At 39.8% G+C, this 17,175-nt stretch overlaps 1 protein-coding gene across 1 annotated transcript in view; it reads right to left on the reverse strand.

Annotated features, from left to right (window-relative positions):
* The window catches only part of PITPNC1 (phosphatidylinositol transfer protein cytoplasmic 1), a gene marked incomplete at both ends in the record, with an annotated part of 66,906 nt that overhangs the window by 6,656 nt on the left and 43,075 nt on the right, over positions 1-17,175 (reverse strand). The window contains 2 exons of the mRNA XM_079544222.1: positions 645-800; positions 8,160-8,255. Coding sequence (XP_079400348.1) covers positions 645-800; positions 8,160-8,255 — 252 coding nt within the window. The remainder of the gene's footprint in view (positions 1-644; positions 801-8,159; positions 8,256-17,175) is intronic.

Consider the following 17,175-nt stretch of genomic DNA (forward strand, 5'->3'; position numbering starts at 1 on the left):
TTCAGCAAGATTTAATGTGAAAAATATACTGTCAGGTTTATCCAAAAAAGAGACACCGCAGAGGGTCAGGTAATTGGCTCTAAGGTCTTGCAGTCCAATCTCCCACTTCAAGTGGAACTACTGCCAACACTGAATCACATCAGCGTGGCTATCAATAGCATGGGAAGCCACTTGCTATGTACAGAATACCATAATTTTGGGGCGAATAAATTGGAACCTTTTCCTTGTTCATTCTTTAAATGCGTGGAAGGAAAAATATTACAATTTGGCTGCCATGCTACTAATGAATCCTTTATTTTTTTTTTTACTAAACTGACTGGAAAGCTCTCCCACCACCTGTTTATAAGACAAACACTGTCCATCACTGCTACTTGAATGTTACTCGAGCATACTTACAAATACCTGAGCTCAAATTGATCACAGCACTGAAAGCATTACTGATAGTTTTTCTCAGCCTTAGACCTGAGCAACTTCAGGCTTTGTCAAGTTTCTACCCAGAGATGGACACTTCGGCTCTACTTTCAGACCTTGAAAAAGATCCAGCTGAGCTTGCTGCTTCCAGCAGAGACACAGTTATATTCCTGCACCGCACAACTCGAGTTCTGCTTATGTGAAGGATACGAAACAGCTCCTGTTTCACTCACCTTGTGTACAAATTGTTCTACCCTGGTTTGAAGTCCCCAAACTTCAAATTTCACAGTCACAAGTTTGTAGGAACACATAATGGGCTGATGGGTCTCTCTCCAGCCTTCTTTTAACTGGCCTCTCCCAGTCTTCTGTGACTTGAAATATTTAGGATCCTGCAAAACAAAGGAAACACATTCAGAGATCCTGGAGAGTAAGCCCTGCTTGCCAGGTTGCTGAAGTGTTTTGATAAGATAAAATATGAAAACATGCTAATAAATATAATGAAAAAGTAATATAAAATTGACCCAAATAAGCACAAGGATATAACAAGATCAAATCCTTTCTTCAACTCAACATCCAATAATTTGATGGCACTCTTGGAAGATATTTTGAAGCTCATTTGATCTGGGACATCTTCTGCTATAGGAAAACATGTTCTTGCAAGTCATTCCAAAGCACTGCACTCCAAGTGTTATTTATGGCCTTTGGAAACAACGCTACTTCTTTGGAACCTGTTTCAACACTGCTCCCCCAGTGCGACCTGCCTGCCTTCATGAAATCATGTCTAGTTTAAGCTCTGACACACCAAAGCACAGGATGGGACCATGGCTGATCAGACCCGCTGGCAGTTTTACGTGATACTGCAGATCCAGGTGACCGGTCAAGCACAAAACTCCTCTGATTCAGCCACTGCCATTTACAGCTGAGATACAGCATGTCTGGGCAAAACACTATAGACCTAATTTCAACACTGTTTCTCTTTCACTAACTGCAAAATCAAACAAATTGGTGTTGAAATTACAGTACTGAGACAAGAATCAAACAAGCAATCAGTAAGGATAGCAGTTCAGTAAGGCTTGCTTCTATTCAGACAGGATAAAGTTTTTATTATGAAAATGCTGTTTTCCATACCCTTATGATTCCACTGCACTTCCCTTATGTCCATTCCTGCTACCTAAATTTTGAAAACTGAAGTAATGTACACACAAATAATGATTTTCAGAAGAACTTGAAGATGTGAAATTTCTGTAAATTTATAGTGCAGCTTCTAAAATGTGCCACTGAGAATAAGCACCAGTACTCATCTGTATTGTCCTGCCCAAAGCTGAGACCTGAGAAAACCTTTTACATTCATCCTGCGCTAGAAGAGCAATTATCTGTGTACTTAAACGAGGAGCTCAATGGAAGATAATAGGTGAGCAGCAAAACAAATGTTCCATGCAGTTTGATCTTACACATCAACCAGCACCACTCCTTCTAACAATGTGCACAGTTTGCTTCTGTTCTATTCCATAAACTGCAGCTCAGTCATTAAAGCTCCTCTAAAAGTTCTAATGAGGTGACAGGCTTCTTTCTCTGTGAAAGACATTGGTTTTATTGCTGACACGTTCTTTTCTAAATAAAACTTTAAACTTGAACTCTAATAGGGCTTCAATGTTAAATTACCATAAAAAACAATTCAGCGTCATCATATATCATAGCAACATACCTCTGTATATCACAACTCATAGTCACATGCTGTTGCCATTCTTCTCACTCAATAAAGCTTGACCTCAGATTGATCTAGATATTTTCTGGTTGAAAGGGCTGTTTTATAGCTGATTACTGCCTGAAGCAAGCAACATAGTAATAATAACAGAAAGAAAAAATAAAAAGGGAAGAACTAAGATGCAAAATTCTTCTAAATGGTTCCATGAATAAAGAAATAGATTGCAGAAAGCCTCATTTAAAATATTTCTGCTAAATATTACAGAGTAAAATAGGCATTTCTTCATAAAAAGGAAAATCAAAAGGAAATAGTAAGTAAGGATCTGCTGCTTCTTACATACACAGCACTGCAGAGATGACGCCGTCGTACTGATTAAGCACTTTGGATACACCTTTAATAACACTGAGTGTTAAGCAGGGATACCCTGTAACCCTTCTCTGATAACCAGAGCCACAATGGAACAACTCCAGCGCAGTCCCAAGGGATTGAAGCAACGAATTTGAGTCAATACTGGTTTTTCAAAATTTATAGATAAAAGTTCAACAACGAACAGCGACCCCACGGGACTGCAGAGCTGTGCACAAGATCTGCGTCGTGTTCAGCTGCAAGCACCCTCGGGGTGGCTACAAAAAAAGGAATTTCTGTTTTTCTTTATTTCTTTCTTATAAAGCTAACACAGCTGACAAATGGATTCATAATGGAAATCCTTCTTCGGTTGGCGATCTCCAAACAATCCAATTACTGCAATGCAGTCCATCCACGATATCACTTCGAGTTCCAGATCCTTTTAAGAGTGCACAGAGATGGCAGCTTTACTTCCCTTAATCACGTCCATTTTTCTAGAAGGACATGCTGTACAGTCACAAATTGGCTGGACAGTTTCAGGCAAAGAGGCAGGCAGCGATGGACAGTCTGAACTTGTATCTAATAGCTTTAATGGAAATTCCTGTCTTTCAGAAAACATTAAGACATTGGTACTAAATAACTGCAAACAGATGAACGAAAGCCAGAAAGAGAAAAAAAAGAAAAAAAAAGAATTCACAGAAATAGATTTGCAGACAGTTGTATGCAAGTCCAAGATGTGAAGGATTTCACTGAGAGCTTGCTCACGTGAGCTGCAACTCAATTCAGTGGGAGCTGCACGTAAGGATGGGTCAGGCTGAGCAGCACAGTGTGAGATACGTGGCCACATTAAGCAGAGGGAACTGCAGAGTCTGATCTCTTGGCCATTTGCTCAAAGAACACAGCTGTTTTACAGAGGAGAGTCATCATAAGTAAAACTAACACAACTGGCCTTTTAACCCAGATGCTAAAAAATTAAGTGCTTAAAAGCAGTCTCAGAGTATTACAGAAAGACACAAATTCTGGCCCAGAAATTTGTGATGCTATGGTTCATACAAGAAAGTATTCAGGGGAAGAATTTCTACATATTTACTTATGTTTATACCCTTCCTGGACCTCTGCACATCCCAAGCCACAAAGACCTTTGATGTGACCAGGACTGCTAACCTTATGATGTTCAGTATCTGATTTCATTAAAAACTTGGACCTGGAATGATTTTACGTGCCTAACTCATTGCTTTGCAGTGTTAGGTTAAGATTTACAGCAAAGAAACCTTTCTTCTTAAAAAAAAAAAAAAAAAAAAAAAAAAAAAAGCACCCAAATAGCCTCAATTCACTTCTTTTCTCTCATTTTGTCTACTAGTAAAATCCTCAATCTGTTTTAAATGTAATGGCATAGCAAAAATCTTTTTGTTTAAATAACCTTCCTGTGCTTTTATCAGACCCGGTTTATTAGGAAAGCCCATCTGGCAAATCCTTTTGCTGAAGAGGGGCAAAACCTACTCTGTATTTGCAGTGCATTATTGCCAGGTGCAGAGAGATTTAAAAACAGCACTTCTGCTAACATAGCAGAAACAGCATTACCTGTGAGCTGGGCTTATTTGAGAATAAAACACAACTACAGTGAAATAAAATCAAAGCCACAGCGTGATGGGCATGGCTTCAAACACAGCACTTTCCCAGTGCTTCTTACTGAGGCCTCGCCTGGCAGTCTGTGACAGCACACTGACTGCTGGGATTCCATTATTTTGTATTTAGCATTTATTTACTCGGAGCACCTTGGGAACTGCAGATGTCATGGGCAGCAGATGTGGGACTGTAACCTGTTCTCCAGAGGCAAACTAATGTGGAAATGTGGCACTGGCTTGTGGTAATGCCTTTTCAGGTTTACAGCTGAATCTTATTTTTTTCTTAAGGTTATATACTTAAATTTGTTGCTTATAGGAATGTAACTCCAAAATCTTAATGAGTATACTTGTCATTAATGCTGAGACATCAGCATCGTGATTTGAAGGCCCCAGACACAGATTCATTTTTTTCCAGAGTCCTATCACAAAATATTCCACTAAAATACTTTCAAAGTTCAGTCCCTCTTTATTTCCCCACTTTAAGCTGAAGATGATTTTGTTTGATCTTGAATTTCAGAACCATTCCTTCATGATTTTAATACATGTGATCTGGCACTTCACCACCCAGCTACAGTGGTCAGGGTTTGGATTTCAGCTTACACAGCTTAGTGCTCCAGAAAGATGTGCTGATGTAAAGACACTCCTGCAGAGATTGGTGAGGAGCCACTTTTTAAATACGTTTTCTTGATTTCCATAAAAAGATGTTTTCTGCAAGAAACAGCAAATTCTTCAGAACTGTGATTACCAGGACGGTTCTGAGGCTAAAATATGATAATCCAGTCAGCCTTTCTGTGAGCTCACAACTGACGTTAGTCAGTAAAAGAACATTTTCATTTGTTTTGTCTGTGCCCCGTGCTGAACTGCAGCACTGAAATGTTACTCACAGTGGGGACTGCAGCATCTGCATCGTATCAGCTACCACAATTTTCTGATCAGCGACATGACAAACTTTGTTATCCACAAAGCACTGGAGAGCTGTAAGCAGGACCCACTGCAGTGCAGTTAAAGTCAAAGAAGTCAGCAACTGAGGAAGAAAACTGCAGCAGCTGCATGAAATCTTTTTATTTGCAGGTAACTAAAAGTGTTTATTGCGAGTGTCCAATGCTCAACTGTTTTGTTATAAACGGGAAATGAAACACTGCTCCTATATTCAAGTTCTCAGAACTGGCAAAGAACACGTTGCTCGGTATCTTATGTCTACAGGAGAAGTTTCATTTCGGTGAATGATTCACTTGAGGCCATCTCTCACCCCTCAGCAAAGCTCAGATTTGTTCTTTTCTATAATTCAGATAAACACATAGGCGTATATGGGGAATATGTGATAGCTGGTGACACTTATTCACTGATGTTGAAGTCACAAGGAAATAAGACAGATCCTCCTACCTGTAAGCTTGTTCATTCTTTATAAAGACATACACAATTCTGTACTCAATGCGACCATGTACATGCAGATTTGGAAACTTGACTTCTAAACACCTTACAACTTTCCAGGATTTTAGGGCCACGGTCACCAAAAATAAGCTGTATTTAAGATGTGGGAGAAGTGGTAAGGACTTTGGCTGTAACTTAGTGATTAAGTTTATAGATAGTCATTAAGTCATCTGCTTTGGGATATCTAGATCAGTTCAGTCATACCTCCGCCAGTCTTCCAAAAGGACAACACTTCTGGCAGCTGAAGTCAGTCTGCCTCCATAGATGACAGAACAGGACTCTGCCTGTTTGTAACTGCTAACAAACTGCCCTCCACATCATCATTCACCTGTCGATTTCAGCCCTTTGGTGCAGGCACTGATGGAAAAACCTTCCATTCCTAAGGGAATCAAATCACTCAGATGATTCTGGTCAAGATATCACTGAGAACTAGCAGCAGAGGTTCCTTTAAAGTATTCCTTAATGCAACAGGAACCCCTAAGCCTCCATTAACTCCATCTTTGGCTATGCAGTGTGATGCTAGGTGTCCCTTGGATATCTCATGAACCTCCTGCAGTAACAGGACACAAAATAAATTCAGAGCTTATTTCTAGAAGGTGCTAAGGATGCTGACCCTGATACAGACTTGCTTAATTTTAAGCATGTGAAAGAGCCACTGTAATGAAGAGATTACTACCATGCCTGAAGTTAAAACCATCCTCATTGGTCTTTCTGGATTAGAATCAGAACATTTATCCAGTGGGATCTAATTCTTAAATCCTGAGGATTGTACTCCACATTTAATCTTTAACATATCAATTCAGATTAAATCATGCAGAACCAGCCAAATTATTGTTATTAGTGTAATTAAAATACCTTTTAGTTATCTCTGAAACTGTTATTTGGAAAATACAGACCATTTCTCATTTACATAGAGTTACTTTTTAAATGCTGCTCTGATTAAAAACAGACAGAAATGACATTTAAAATAATTAAAGACCTTCTTACAGCCCCTAAGTTATGTAAAAGACCTCAGAGAAAAGGGAATTTGGCTTCACGTTCATCATATGGCAATATAAAGTACAGTTAGTAAACTTCACAAGATTCGGAATGCAGCTACCATCAGTTCAGTACACAGTTAAAGGCTGAGGTGATTTCATCTCTTTGTATGAAATATGAATTCTGAAACAGAATTTGGAAGCCATGGGTACAGAGAAAACAACAGATGCTGGTCTATTTTTGTTGTTTAAAATCATACAGAAAATTCCATTTTGCTTGGAATAAGGTCTCTGAATTTTTCTCTGAAGTACAACACACAGACTAGAATTCTTTTCTCCCACTGAAGCTGTTTTTCTACATCATTAGATACATCATATGAAAATAAGGTTTAATACTTGGCTACTAAAGAGAGGAAAGCTGAAAAGCTAGATGTTACCTTCCTATTTGCAACTTGTGAAAGTGCACACGCTGAGGTGAAAAATCTGACATGATTTCTTTAAAACAGAGTCAAATGCTGATGTTTTCAGTGGCAGGCAGTCATTCCTGAACAGAACCAGCAGACCAGGGAGTTCAGATGAGATGATGGGACCAATAAGCTGGTTCATGAGGTGTTACATAATTTTGGGTACGTAACAGATGGGTTTTATAATCCAAGAAAACTAATAAAATTACTTCTCATTCTACTGTAGACCCAATTTTCTTTTATGACCAGGACGTAAAATCTGCAGTGGGACCTATAAATAGAAGATAACACGTACCCAACTATTTTTGTCTGAAAAGCATGGCTCCTATGGCATAGAAACATACTCTTTGGCAAGTCTTCATTTTCTAACCTAAAAATGACTGTGTAATCTCACATTGTATAGTCAAACAGCTGCCACACTCGTTGCCAGCTATGAATATGTACTTGGCTTCAGAGGCAAACCGTGCCTCCAAAATGAAATGCAAGCAGAGATCTGATCATTTCTCTCCAGTTACTTGTTCTGAACCACCATTTTCCAGCACTGATATTAAAACACTGAGATCTCATCTCCATTGGCATGGTTGTTACTGATTTCAGAACAGTTAATTGCAGTGACCTAAAAGAAGCAGTCTGTCAAATGTACACAAGAGCAATTTTCAGGGGAATTTTAAGTGAGCGAACGTGCTGGTTTGCCACTGATGCTTTTTAGCAGGCTCACTCCATTATGCAGTGTGCTTCAGTCCCTCCTGGTCTCATGTCACAGTTGCCCCTGAGCAATGTGCATCAACCCTACTCTCCCTGGCATGTCTGCTCTTTGCTTAGGGCTCAGACACTTCACGGGGCATTACTTTGGGGTGGAATGCAAATTAGGAAACCAGTAATGTTTAAAACTTCTCAGAGCTGCAAACACTTCAGTGAACCTCACGATTTAAAGACAAATCCTATTCCACTGTGCATGAAAAGGTCTGGTACTGGTCACAAATCGACCAGGATACAAAAGCATTTCAAGAGGTTGAGAAGTCATCTGAAGATCTGTAAATCAAAGAGCCAAGCAGCCTAGAAGAGAGTTTGCTACCAGCTTCCCATCTAATCTAAAGCTTCTAAAATACCGACCATGGAAATTTCACATCAAAATAAAACTGTTTTGACTCCAATCAAGGCTTTACTGCAGCTCTGAACATTCCTTCACTTTGTCTCTTACCTCTGATTCCTTGTAATAGCGCTCAGGAATTTCATCACTGGCAATATCAATGAAGCAGACTTCTCGTTCCAGATCTTTAGCTTCATTATCAAAAATCTGCAAGAGTGAAAGAAACGTAACACTAACAGAGCACAGTCAGAAAATCCACCTGGAACAACGGCTGTAAGCCTCCTTCAGTAACCTGTGCAACAGAACGCTTTCAGATTTCCACTTGCACAGATGCTGGAATAAAACACTACAATGTTTGTGTGGACACAGTTACTTTCTGCAGCCATCGCAGGCACACAGCATGTGCAAGCAGGCAAAGGAAAGAAAATGGATGTTATCAAAATCATGCATAAGTAATGCGTTTCTAGGCATGATCAGCACCATACATTTTGGAAATACTAGGCACTTGCATCTGCAGCACAGAATAGTTCTGTGCCTCTGTCCATAATTTAATTATTCAGGTACACTGGTGACCCATGAGACGTATGCTTTGTGTGCAGTACATTTCCACTCAGGATTCTGGGACTTGGAAATACTGACTAGTTAAAAGACCATCAGGAATCAGTGCCACAGAATTCAGGGAAGTTGCTTACGCTGTCAGTACCAAGCCAATAATGTGTTTTTCCCTTTGGGGCACAATGTTCTTTGACTTGTGTTTCTGGAAGCATAAATATTATATTCTTCCTTTCTTTTTCAAATAAATGCAGTGAACACTTCATTTCATCCTAGAGGAACAGTTAAAAATACAAAATGCCAACACCCATGCAATAACCAGAACACTTCTTTGGTACTTCTGAAAGCAACAGAGTCTCCCATACAAAGCATTCAAACAAACCAGCGTACGAGCCGTAAGAAGAATACTGCTCAGGAAATCACTGTTCAAATAAATGAACAGCTAAAATTTGATTCTACAGTTCTAATTGGTAATTAAAGTGATTTCATCTTTCACTACTGAAATGTAACAAGCACTGAATGCTTACTGGACTGGATATGAAATGTTAAAATATTTGAAACCGCAGAACAGAACGAAGGGAAACTCTGGACTGCTTCTATCTGCATGCTTATTTTACATCCCCAAGCCCTGCTTTGTTCTGCAAAAAAATGAAGTTATTCGAATAAAGTTTGAGCTGAAATGCTTTCCCTTCATAGTGCTCTTTCATAGTACTGAGGTATTACTTTAAATTACTTTAAATAGGCATTACATCTTATGTATGTAAGTTGCTTTGTGCTTCCTTGTTTTTCCTCAGTGAACTCAGATATATGGAGCAGTATCTTGCAGAAATCTGCTCAGCTATTTCTGAACCAAGATGCACTCCACCGTATGCTCTGAGCTTCAAATAATGGAAATTTCCCTTAAATGGGCATCACCGGCCAGCATAAGCCCTGAATCAGGATAGAGCTGAAATAACTCTAGAACTTGTAAGCAGCTGCATAACTTTGCACGTTTGCAAGTCCTAAATTGGAACTGTGGCCCAGCATCTCACCTGAAGACACCTGGAGCCCTGCTCCATCGCAGGCTCGATCCACACGCTGCACCTCTAAGTAATACAGTTCTACAGCGTTTTTCTCTCTTTAAGGCACTTTGACAGAAGTGGAGCTGACAGATGCCTTTGCCAATCTGTCAAAATCGGGAGGAATTTTTCAGCTATTTCAGCTACGCCTTATTTGCTGCTTAGGCCATCCCTGACCAAGTCCTCCATTCTGAAAGTCTGCTGAATGACACTCTCACTTCTCTTTGCTGGCAAAAGCTGTTGTCTAATCGTTTGTGCCTCTTCCTTTCTTAGATTGTCCTTGCAAGATCTGCAGACAGATTTAATCTTTTCATTCTATCAGCAGTAGAAAATAAGAAGTAATTAGAGAACACGACTGATTTCTTTCTTAGCTGTAATTCTCTTATTGCATCTCCGAGCCACATAATCTGGGATTCTCTCAAAACCTGCAGGGAGGATTGGTTTATTGCGCTGGTGATCAAAGTAAGTAGAGAAATTTAAAAGTTTTAAGGGAAAAGATTAAAAGCCATGAAAAGAAGCATAAGGCTCCCAATCTGTGCAACTGTATTTGCAAATGTGCAGAAAATGAATGGTGAGAACAGTCTGTGTCCCTAATATGATGATGAAGAAAGGCAGAATATTAAATATTGTATGGGCAAAAATTGGACAGGCTTTGTGTTTGGGAGCCAGATAATTAACTGAGATTGAAATACACAATCAAATGAAAAACAGTCAGGCTGAAGTCCTTTTGGCTGTTGTGGATTGGTTTTTTTTGTTTGTGACAGCTTCTTTAAAACAGAAGAACACTTATATGCTTCCACTTCCTAAGAGGAATGAAAACTAATGAAGAGCACCGTTTGGATTAAATCACCTACGGAATGACAAAAAGTGGAAGAGGGGCCTCAAACAGGTCATCTCAGCAACTGTCAAGTTGTTCCTTTTGGGGAAAATTAAAACAAAAACAAACACCAACCCCATCCCCAGAAAACCTAGCAGATGATCCTAAGAAGGATCACTCAAGGCCACTGCAACAAATAAGAGCTGCTGCATTTATATTTCTTTACCTACAACAACGTGTCCTACCACATACTTCGCTGTAACTTCTCCTTGCCTTGCAGCCAAAGCCAGAACAGAAAGCCAGGTTGTAAGATGATGGTAAATCAACAGCAAATTCAATATATTTTCCTGCAAGCTCCATTGCTATTTTTCTTATTTTCATCTTCAGGCTGAATTGCTGGCTTCCATCTCCTTCACATGCAGCTGATCCAAGAGTTAACTCTCATGGACAATCACTGCGGCTAACCTGGCTAGACTATAAATAGCAAAGGCCAGACTCTGCTGCATCCTACAGACACTCTGGCAAACTCCTCATCTACACTGCTAGGACTCCCAGGGTCAAATCTGCGCTTGTTTGGCTTGGCTTTGTTCCATAATGTATGATTCTCTCTTGCTATGGGTTTTGTTTTTTGTCATTGAGAGTAGACAAGGTACCAGCTGGAATGCTGTGCACTGCACATTTTTTATTTTTATTTTTGCTTATAATTCAGACACAAGGAGGCTGTGGTCAGAAGACTGTAATAAGGCAGAGAATTTGCATTTTAAACACTACTGAAAAGGACAGAAAATTTCCTATGGAAACAGTTAAACAGGTCAACACTGAAGTACAGACAAGTCGTCAGAGAAGAAACTGATAGAGCAGCCTGTATAGAAAACCCAGTATTCTACAGCTGTGAGATTGAAAACTGGTGTGCCTTTATCTGGAATATACTTTTCCCATCTCTCATGAGGTTTTGGGTGACAGATCTCTACGTCCTCTTGCTTGCTATGTTAGACCCAGGCAGTTGGCCACTGCTGAGAAATGCAGTGAAGGCTGAGAAATCAAATGGGTAATGGCTAAAAGGTTTTCTTCTAAAAAAGCAGAGCACTTCTAAAAGAATTACAGGCAGATAACATGGTAGCAAACATTATCATCATCCCAGGTCCTATGTCATCAGATACCCATACCCATCTACACACAAACAAAGCCAAAGTGATGGCATTGCTCAATATACAGCAAGTAAATGCAGCTTCCTAAGATGTGAATTTCAATTCTAAATCAAATTCCCTCTTAGAAAGCATTCTGCTCTACCTCTGCATTCTGTCGTGTTGCTAACAAAGCCAACAGCCATCCCAACAATGCTATAACTCAGCTTGCCTACATTTGGACAGTAGAAGATCCTAGCAGGACAGCAGACTATGACACGAGAAGCACAACAGTACCTTTATGCTTTGTAATTTAAAATTACATTAGATTTGCCTCCTGACTTTCTTACTATTGTATTAATTGCAAAGTCATCCGGCTCAAAAAACCAACCAAACAAAAGGAATAAACCCAGCATGTGGCTGGGAGGCTCCCCCAACTTAGGTGCATATAAGCATTTGCATTAAATATTTACATAAGAAATGAAAATATTTTTTCATGCATATATTGGTATTTCTCAGAATGTTCATAACGTTCTCTCTATTTTAGCCCACCCCAGCAATGGAGTCTATCCATGCAGCTTGTCACCTCACCAATTCCTCAATACTTGCAAGTGCCTTCTGTGTGCAGAACACATCCCTATTCCTCATTAACAGGATGGTTTAAATCTAGCTTTTATGGTTTATGAATAGTTATAAGTTCAATTGCAGTAAGGACTGCAAGAGTAAGCTTCTATATTTTCCTCTTTAAAAAGGGAAAATCTGGCACAAAGCTCCTCTCCCACTTGAAAATCTGATCTCTTTAAATTGCCATCACCAGAACTACTGGCAAGGATCCCGTTTGTCACTGCAGCGCCCTTGAGCAGCCGTTGTCACCTGGTCCACTTAGCTCTCATTTCTTAAGCAAAATTTGGCCTAAAATAGTTATAATAATAAACAGTCTACTTAGAACTTGGTGTATGTGTGTAACTTTCCTGTAAATTCTGTTCAAAACCCAGTACCAAAATCCATTAATTTGCTTTTGAGATTTACTTTGGCAAGGATTACTGAAATTGACCCATTTCAACCTCATCGCTGCCTAACATCATGTGGCACACAGAACTGAGAGCAATTCTTCTATGGGAAAAGACTGAACCTCTCCCTGACAGCAGTAAATTTGGCTGATGGAACAGCATGGGAATATCACTGCCTGCCGGTCAGGAACTCACAAAGGCAGTTCTGTATTTATAAGCAGCCGTGCTCCCAGCTTGTTTTTTTTATCTCCATGTCACGACTCCTCCATTATTTCATCTTTTATAAAATATCTAATTTAGATTTGCACTTTTTGAACGGAGAAATGCAGTTTTACATCATTACACCATAGCAGCCATAGCTACTTTGTGTTTTGTTTTCATTGCAAACTACACAGGAGATAAACACATTCACAGTACCATAATGGAGAACAAGCCCAGACAAATAAAATTACCCCCTCAAATGACCCCAGCTTTGACTGCAACCTATTCTGCACTGATATCTAAAAGGTCTCTGTGAAATTTCCAGATGATGACCTGCAGTTCAGTGAGCCTAAGCCAGGGCACAGCAGAACCCATTTCAGCTGCATTCGGTGCTTCATGGCAGCATCCTTAACAGTGAATTTGCATTTAATTTACACGTGCTATACTGAAGTTTGCTATAACCTAGTTTTGTGGTACTAAGATAGGAAACAAAAATGGGGGAAAAAAACCGCCCTAAGCAGAGCCAAACTAGATACAGCTTTTCTTCTTCAGCAGAGAAATTCATTTAAAATAGACAAAAATATATGGATTGAGTGAAATGTTTCAGAGCATTCAGAAAGAAGCACTAAGGATGAAGCATACTAACACTGAATATCGCTCACTTCTAGGACAGCAGAATTAGAACTCGCTGTCAAGAAGTGACTTCCTAACAGTGAATGATGGCACTGCAGTGCACAGGGATGGCACGCCAGGTGATCCCAGCTGTAAGCTCGCTGCTTGCAGCATGCTCAGCTATTACTGTGTCAGGAGATGCTGGTGTTCATTTACAGCTACGTGGAGTGCAGAACTGCCCCTTGTTTCCATCTGGCACGCGGTCACTCAGACACGTTTTCCACGCTTATCTTTGTAAGGCAAAAAACAAATGGATAATCTATTTTCATCAACACAATTATTGCTGTAACTCCGATGACTTTTTCAGCATTACTGAGATGCTTCCAGGAATGCAGCCCACTGATACTCATACACTGTCATTCTGAAGAACAACTCTACCTCAAAATATTTGCTCCACAAAATTACTACCCCTAAGGAAGTTATTCTTGCTAATACATGTCACGTCCTTTTTAACAACAGGAGGACTCTAATTTAAGAGAAACTGTTATTTTTTTTTTTTAATAAGAACCAGCCACTCCATTTTTCAGAGCAAAATTTCATGCTACAAAGAGTAAGGCTCTTTAAGTTTTCCCTTACTGACAACAACAGGATCATTTTTACAAATGTACTTTCTTGCTTTCCTCAGACACTGTCAGATGGTAAAACTCATTGCCCAAGTATCAGCAGAAAGAACTGTTACTAAAGAAACACAAACAATGAAGCATAACGAACCTTCTGCAACAAGCAGGGAACAGGAATGTCGCTGTGCTTCAGTGACGTGCTTGGAGAGCAATGCCTTCACTGCACGTCCATGAGAACTACAGACTGGTCATGCAGTCACTGATGCTTCATCTAAGTAAAGGGTTTTATTGTCCACTGCTTTTTTCTTTAGCAACGTGCACATTTGTGCAAAACGTAACAGATCAAAATGATGGAGCTTAAAGAGCACAGGGAATAGCTTAAAATGATGTCAAAATTCAAGAAAAAAAATCAAATTACAAAGCAGGCATCGTCTTCCCTGAGTTTCTTCTATCAAGACAGCTGGGAAGAAAAATCAGGAGGGCATTTGCATCAAGATATATTGCAGTAATTAGGTAGAATCTTACCAGACAATGCAGCGTATTAAATAAAATAATAATATCATAGCCTCCCAAAGGACAACAGCAAACTGAGAACATTTGTATTACTTTCTTCTACTAATCAATATAATTAGCTTTAGTATCCTTATACCTAATGATTGCTTTCTACAATCAATATCTATTTTATTAGATACCTTGGAAATGAAGAAAAATCAGAATTCAAAGATTTAAAAAAACCTGCATGATTAGAAACCCCCAGACAATGTTTAGTTCCAATCAGACCCACATCACCCCCATTGAGTTCATTCATCACATTTTGCACCGCAACTGCAAAATTTACAGACGTACTGTTTTGATTCTTTGTTTACCAGCCAAGACTGATAGTTGCCGCGTCCATTTCTGTAGATACACTGTGGGTCTTTTTATTGCATTTCCCTGTTGCTTTCTGACAGGTCAGACATAGTGAAATCCAATCTAAACTTGTCTGATATGAAAGAAAGGTACACACTGCATCTTCTTAAGCCCACAGGCTCCAAGGGGCTCAGCAAGGTCTCTGCATTTACAAATCTTCCAGCACCTCAGCACGGTACCAACCACATCTGCACCAGCAGATAAATGTCACTGGATCAACAGAAAAATACGTAGATCGTTTGTAGATTGGTTTGTTGTGTTCACACCAATGCATAACATAGCTATGGGCATTAAAAGTCATGGAAATGAGGGCTGGAATACAGTCCTCAGACTTTTTCCACCACCTCACTTCAGTAAAGGTCAATGAAAGCAGCTCATCTTGGCAGGTATTCGCCTAGGCTGTGACTCAGGTCATAAATGTGATTTAACATCACTCCTTTGGTACTCTGGTAACGACTACATTTTGAAGAGCTGAATTCAAAGAACAGATACTTTTTCATTTACATGATCTGAGCATCCTATTTCTGTGCAAATTTCTTCTTAAATTCACTGGCTGGGACTATTCAGGACTTGAATCATAGTATTTTAGCTACAAAACTGACACACTAAAAAAATCTGAAACTTCCCTGGCTAAACAGCTTCAGTTCTTCCTGTCAGGCATCAGTACAGAATGTGTCTTCTCACTGCTGATATTATAATGTACCAGAACAGCAACCTAAACCCTCCTGAAACCAAAGGTGTGGGCTTGCTTTGAATTAAAAAGGGCTGCCAAAAAGTAGAAGCGAAGATTAAAAAGTGCATAAATTACATAATGCAAAGCTCACATCGTTTGTAATGTAACACATTTTTTTCTTTTCTCTCTCCCTCTCACTGATCTCAACCTGGCCCACACTAGCAGTGACTGCAAGTAGTTGGTATCTGGTGGCTGTGATCTGTGTTATCATTGGGAAAGCTTCTGTATGCCAAAATGTTATTCAAACTGTAATTCAAAGTAGGTGCAGATCAGGTACTCATTAAAAAATTACTTATTATGAGATTGCTCAAAGACTTCCTAGTCAGGAGGTCTATTCCCCAATGTCAGACAGTGCGCCAGAGGCATTTGGATTGCACTCCTCATAATACACTTTAAGCCCTGGTTACACCTGAAGTGGTTGGATAATTGCACTTGATGGCCTTTGTAGATCCCTTCCAACTGAATAATTCTATTCTAAAATTATATCTTGTTCTTTTACACATAACTGTGCTGCCATAAGCAGTGCAAGAGATGTCAGCTTTGCTAACAGGGGCCCAAGGCAGTTGGGTGCTGGAAAGCACAACATTTGTCCCTTGAGCAGCTTTACTAAGGTTCATCTCTGGACACAGAAAGTGCCTGTGCCTCAGATCCCTTTAAAATCTGCTCTACCGACTTTGAAGCACTCCTTCAGGCCGCTGTTACAGACCTATTTTTCAGATATTTCAAACAGTATTTCACACTTACAAGCTTCTTCCCACAAGTCTGCAACAAATGGTTGTTTAAGGCATGCCAAAATCAAACACACAAGAATGTATTTGTCTATTCATCCAGCTGTATCTAACTTTATTCTTTTCTTGCAAGTTGACCCTGCTTTGCTCCCTGTCAGAGAACCAAACTCTGAGTGCCCTCTTCTCTTATTCCCACTCTGCATTCCTGCCCAGCAGCTGCTGGTTACTCATTCTCACCCTTCTCCTACAGTTCTGTACTTAATTATCCTTTCCATTTCTAAGCTCTCATTCTGAGAACTTCCTAACTTGCCAACACTTGCCAATCACCTCAATGTTGGTCCCTGATGTTGCTTTGTTGAGATCTTTCCTGTCTGGCCGTTGTTAAGTTTCCTGCTTGCTCCTCATACCAGCTCTTGCAAATTCAACCCCCTTTGCTCAGGTAGACAGAACATACTGTGAAATGGATGAACTAGAACACAACTAAAAACAGGAACAAAATAAAACATTTCCTTCCTTTACCACTAATGTTCACAGGAGCGGAAGTGACATACATAGATTACATTGCGTTTAGAAAAATAACAGGTAGACACAGAAAGGAAGCTGTGTGCATGAATCTTCCATCGTGGCGCTGTAGGTAACCACCTCCCGAGCTGACAAGTTGCTCACCAACAGCACACCCAGCTAGGAGTGAAGATACAAACCTGAGAAGGCCTCTTTCTCCGACTGAAATGCCCAGAGACGGACCGTGATTACCTAGAAGAAT

This window comes from Tetrao urogallus (genome assembly GCF_951394365.1).
Source record: "Tetrao urogallus genome assembly, chromosome: 18".
In the NCBI taxonomy this organism is placed as follows: domain Eukaryota; kingdom Metazoa; phylum Chordata; class Aves; order Galliformes; family Phasianidae; genus Tetrao; species Tetrao urogallus.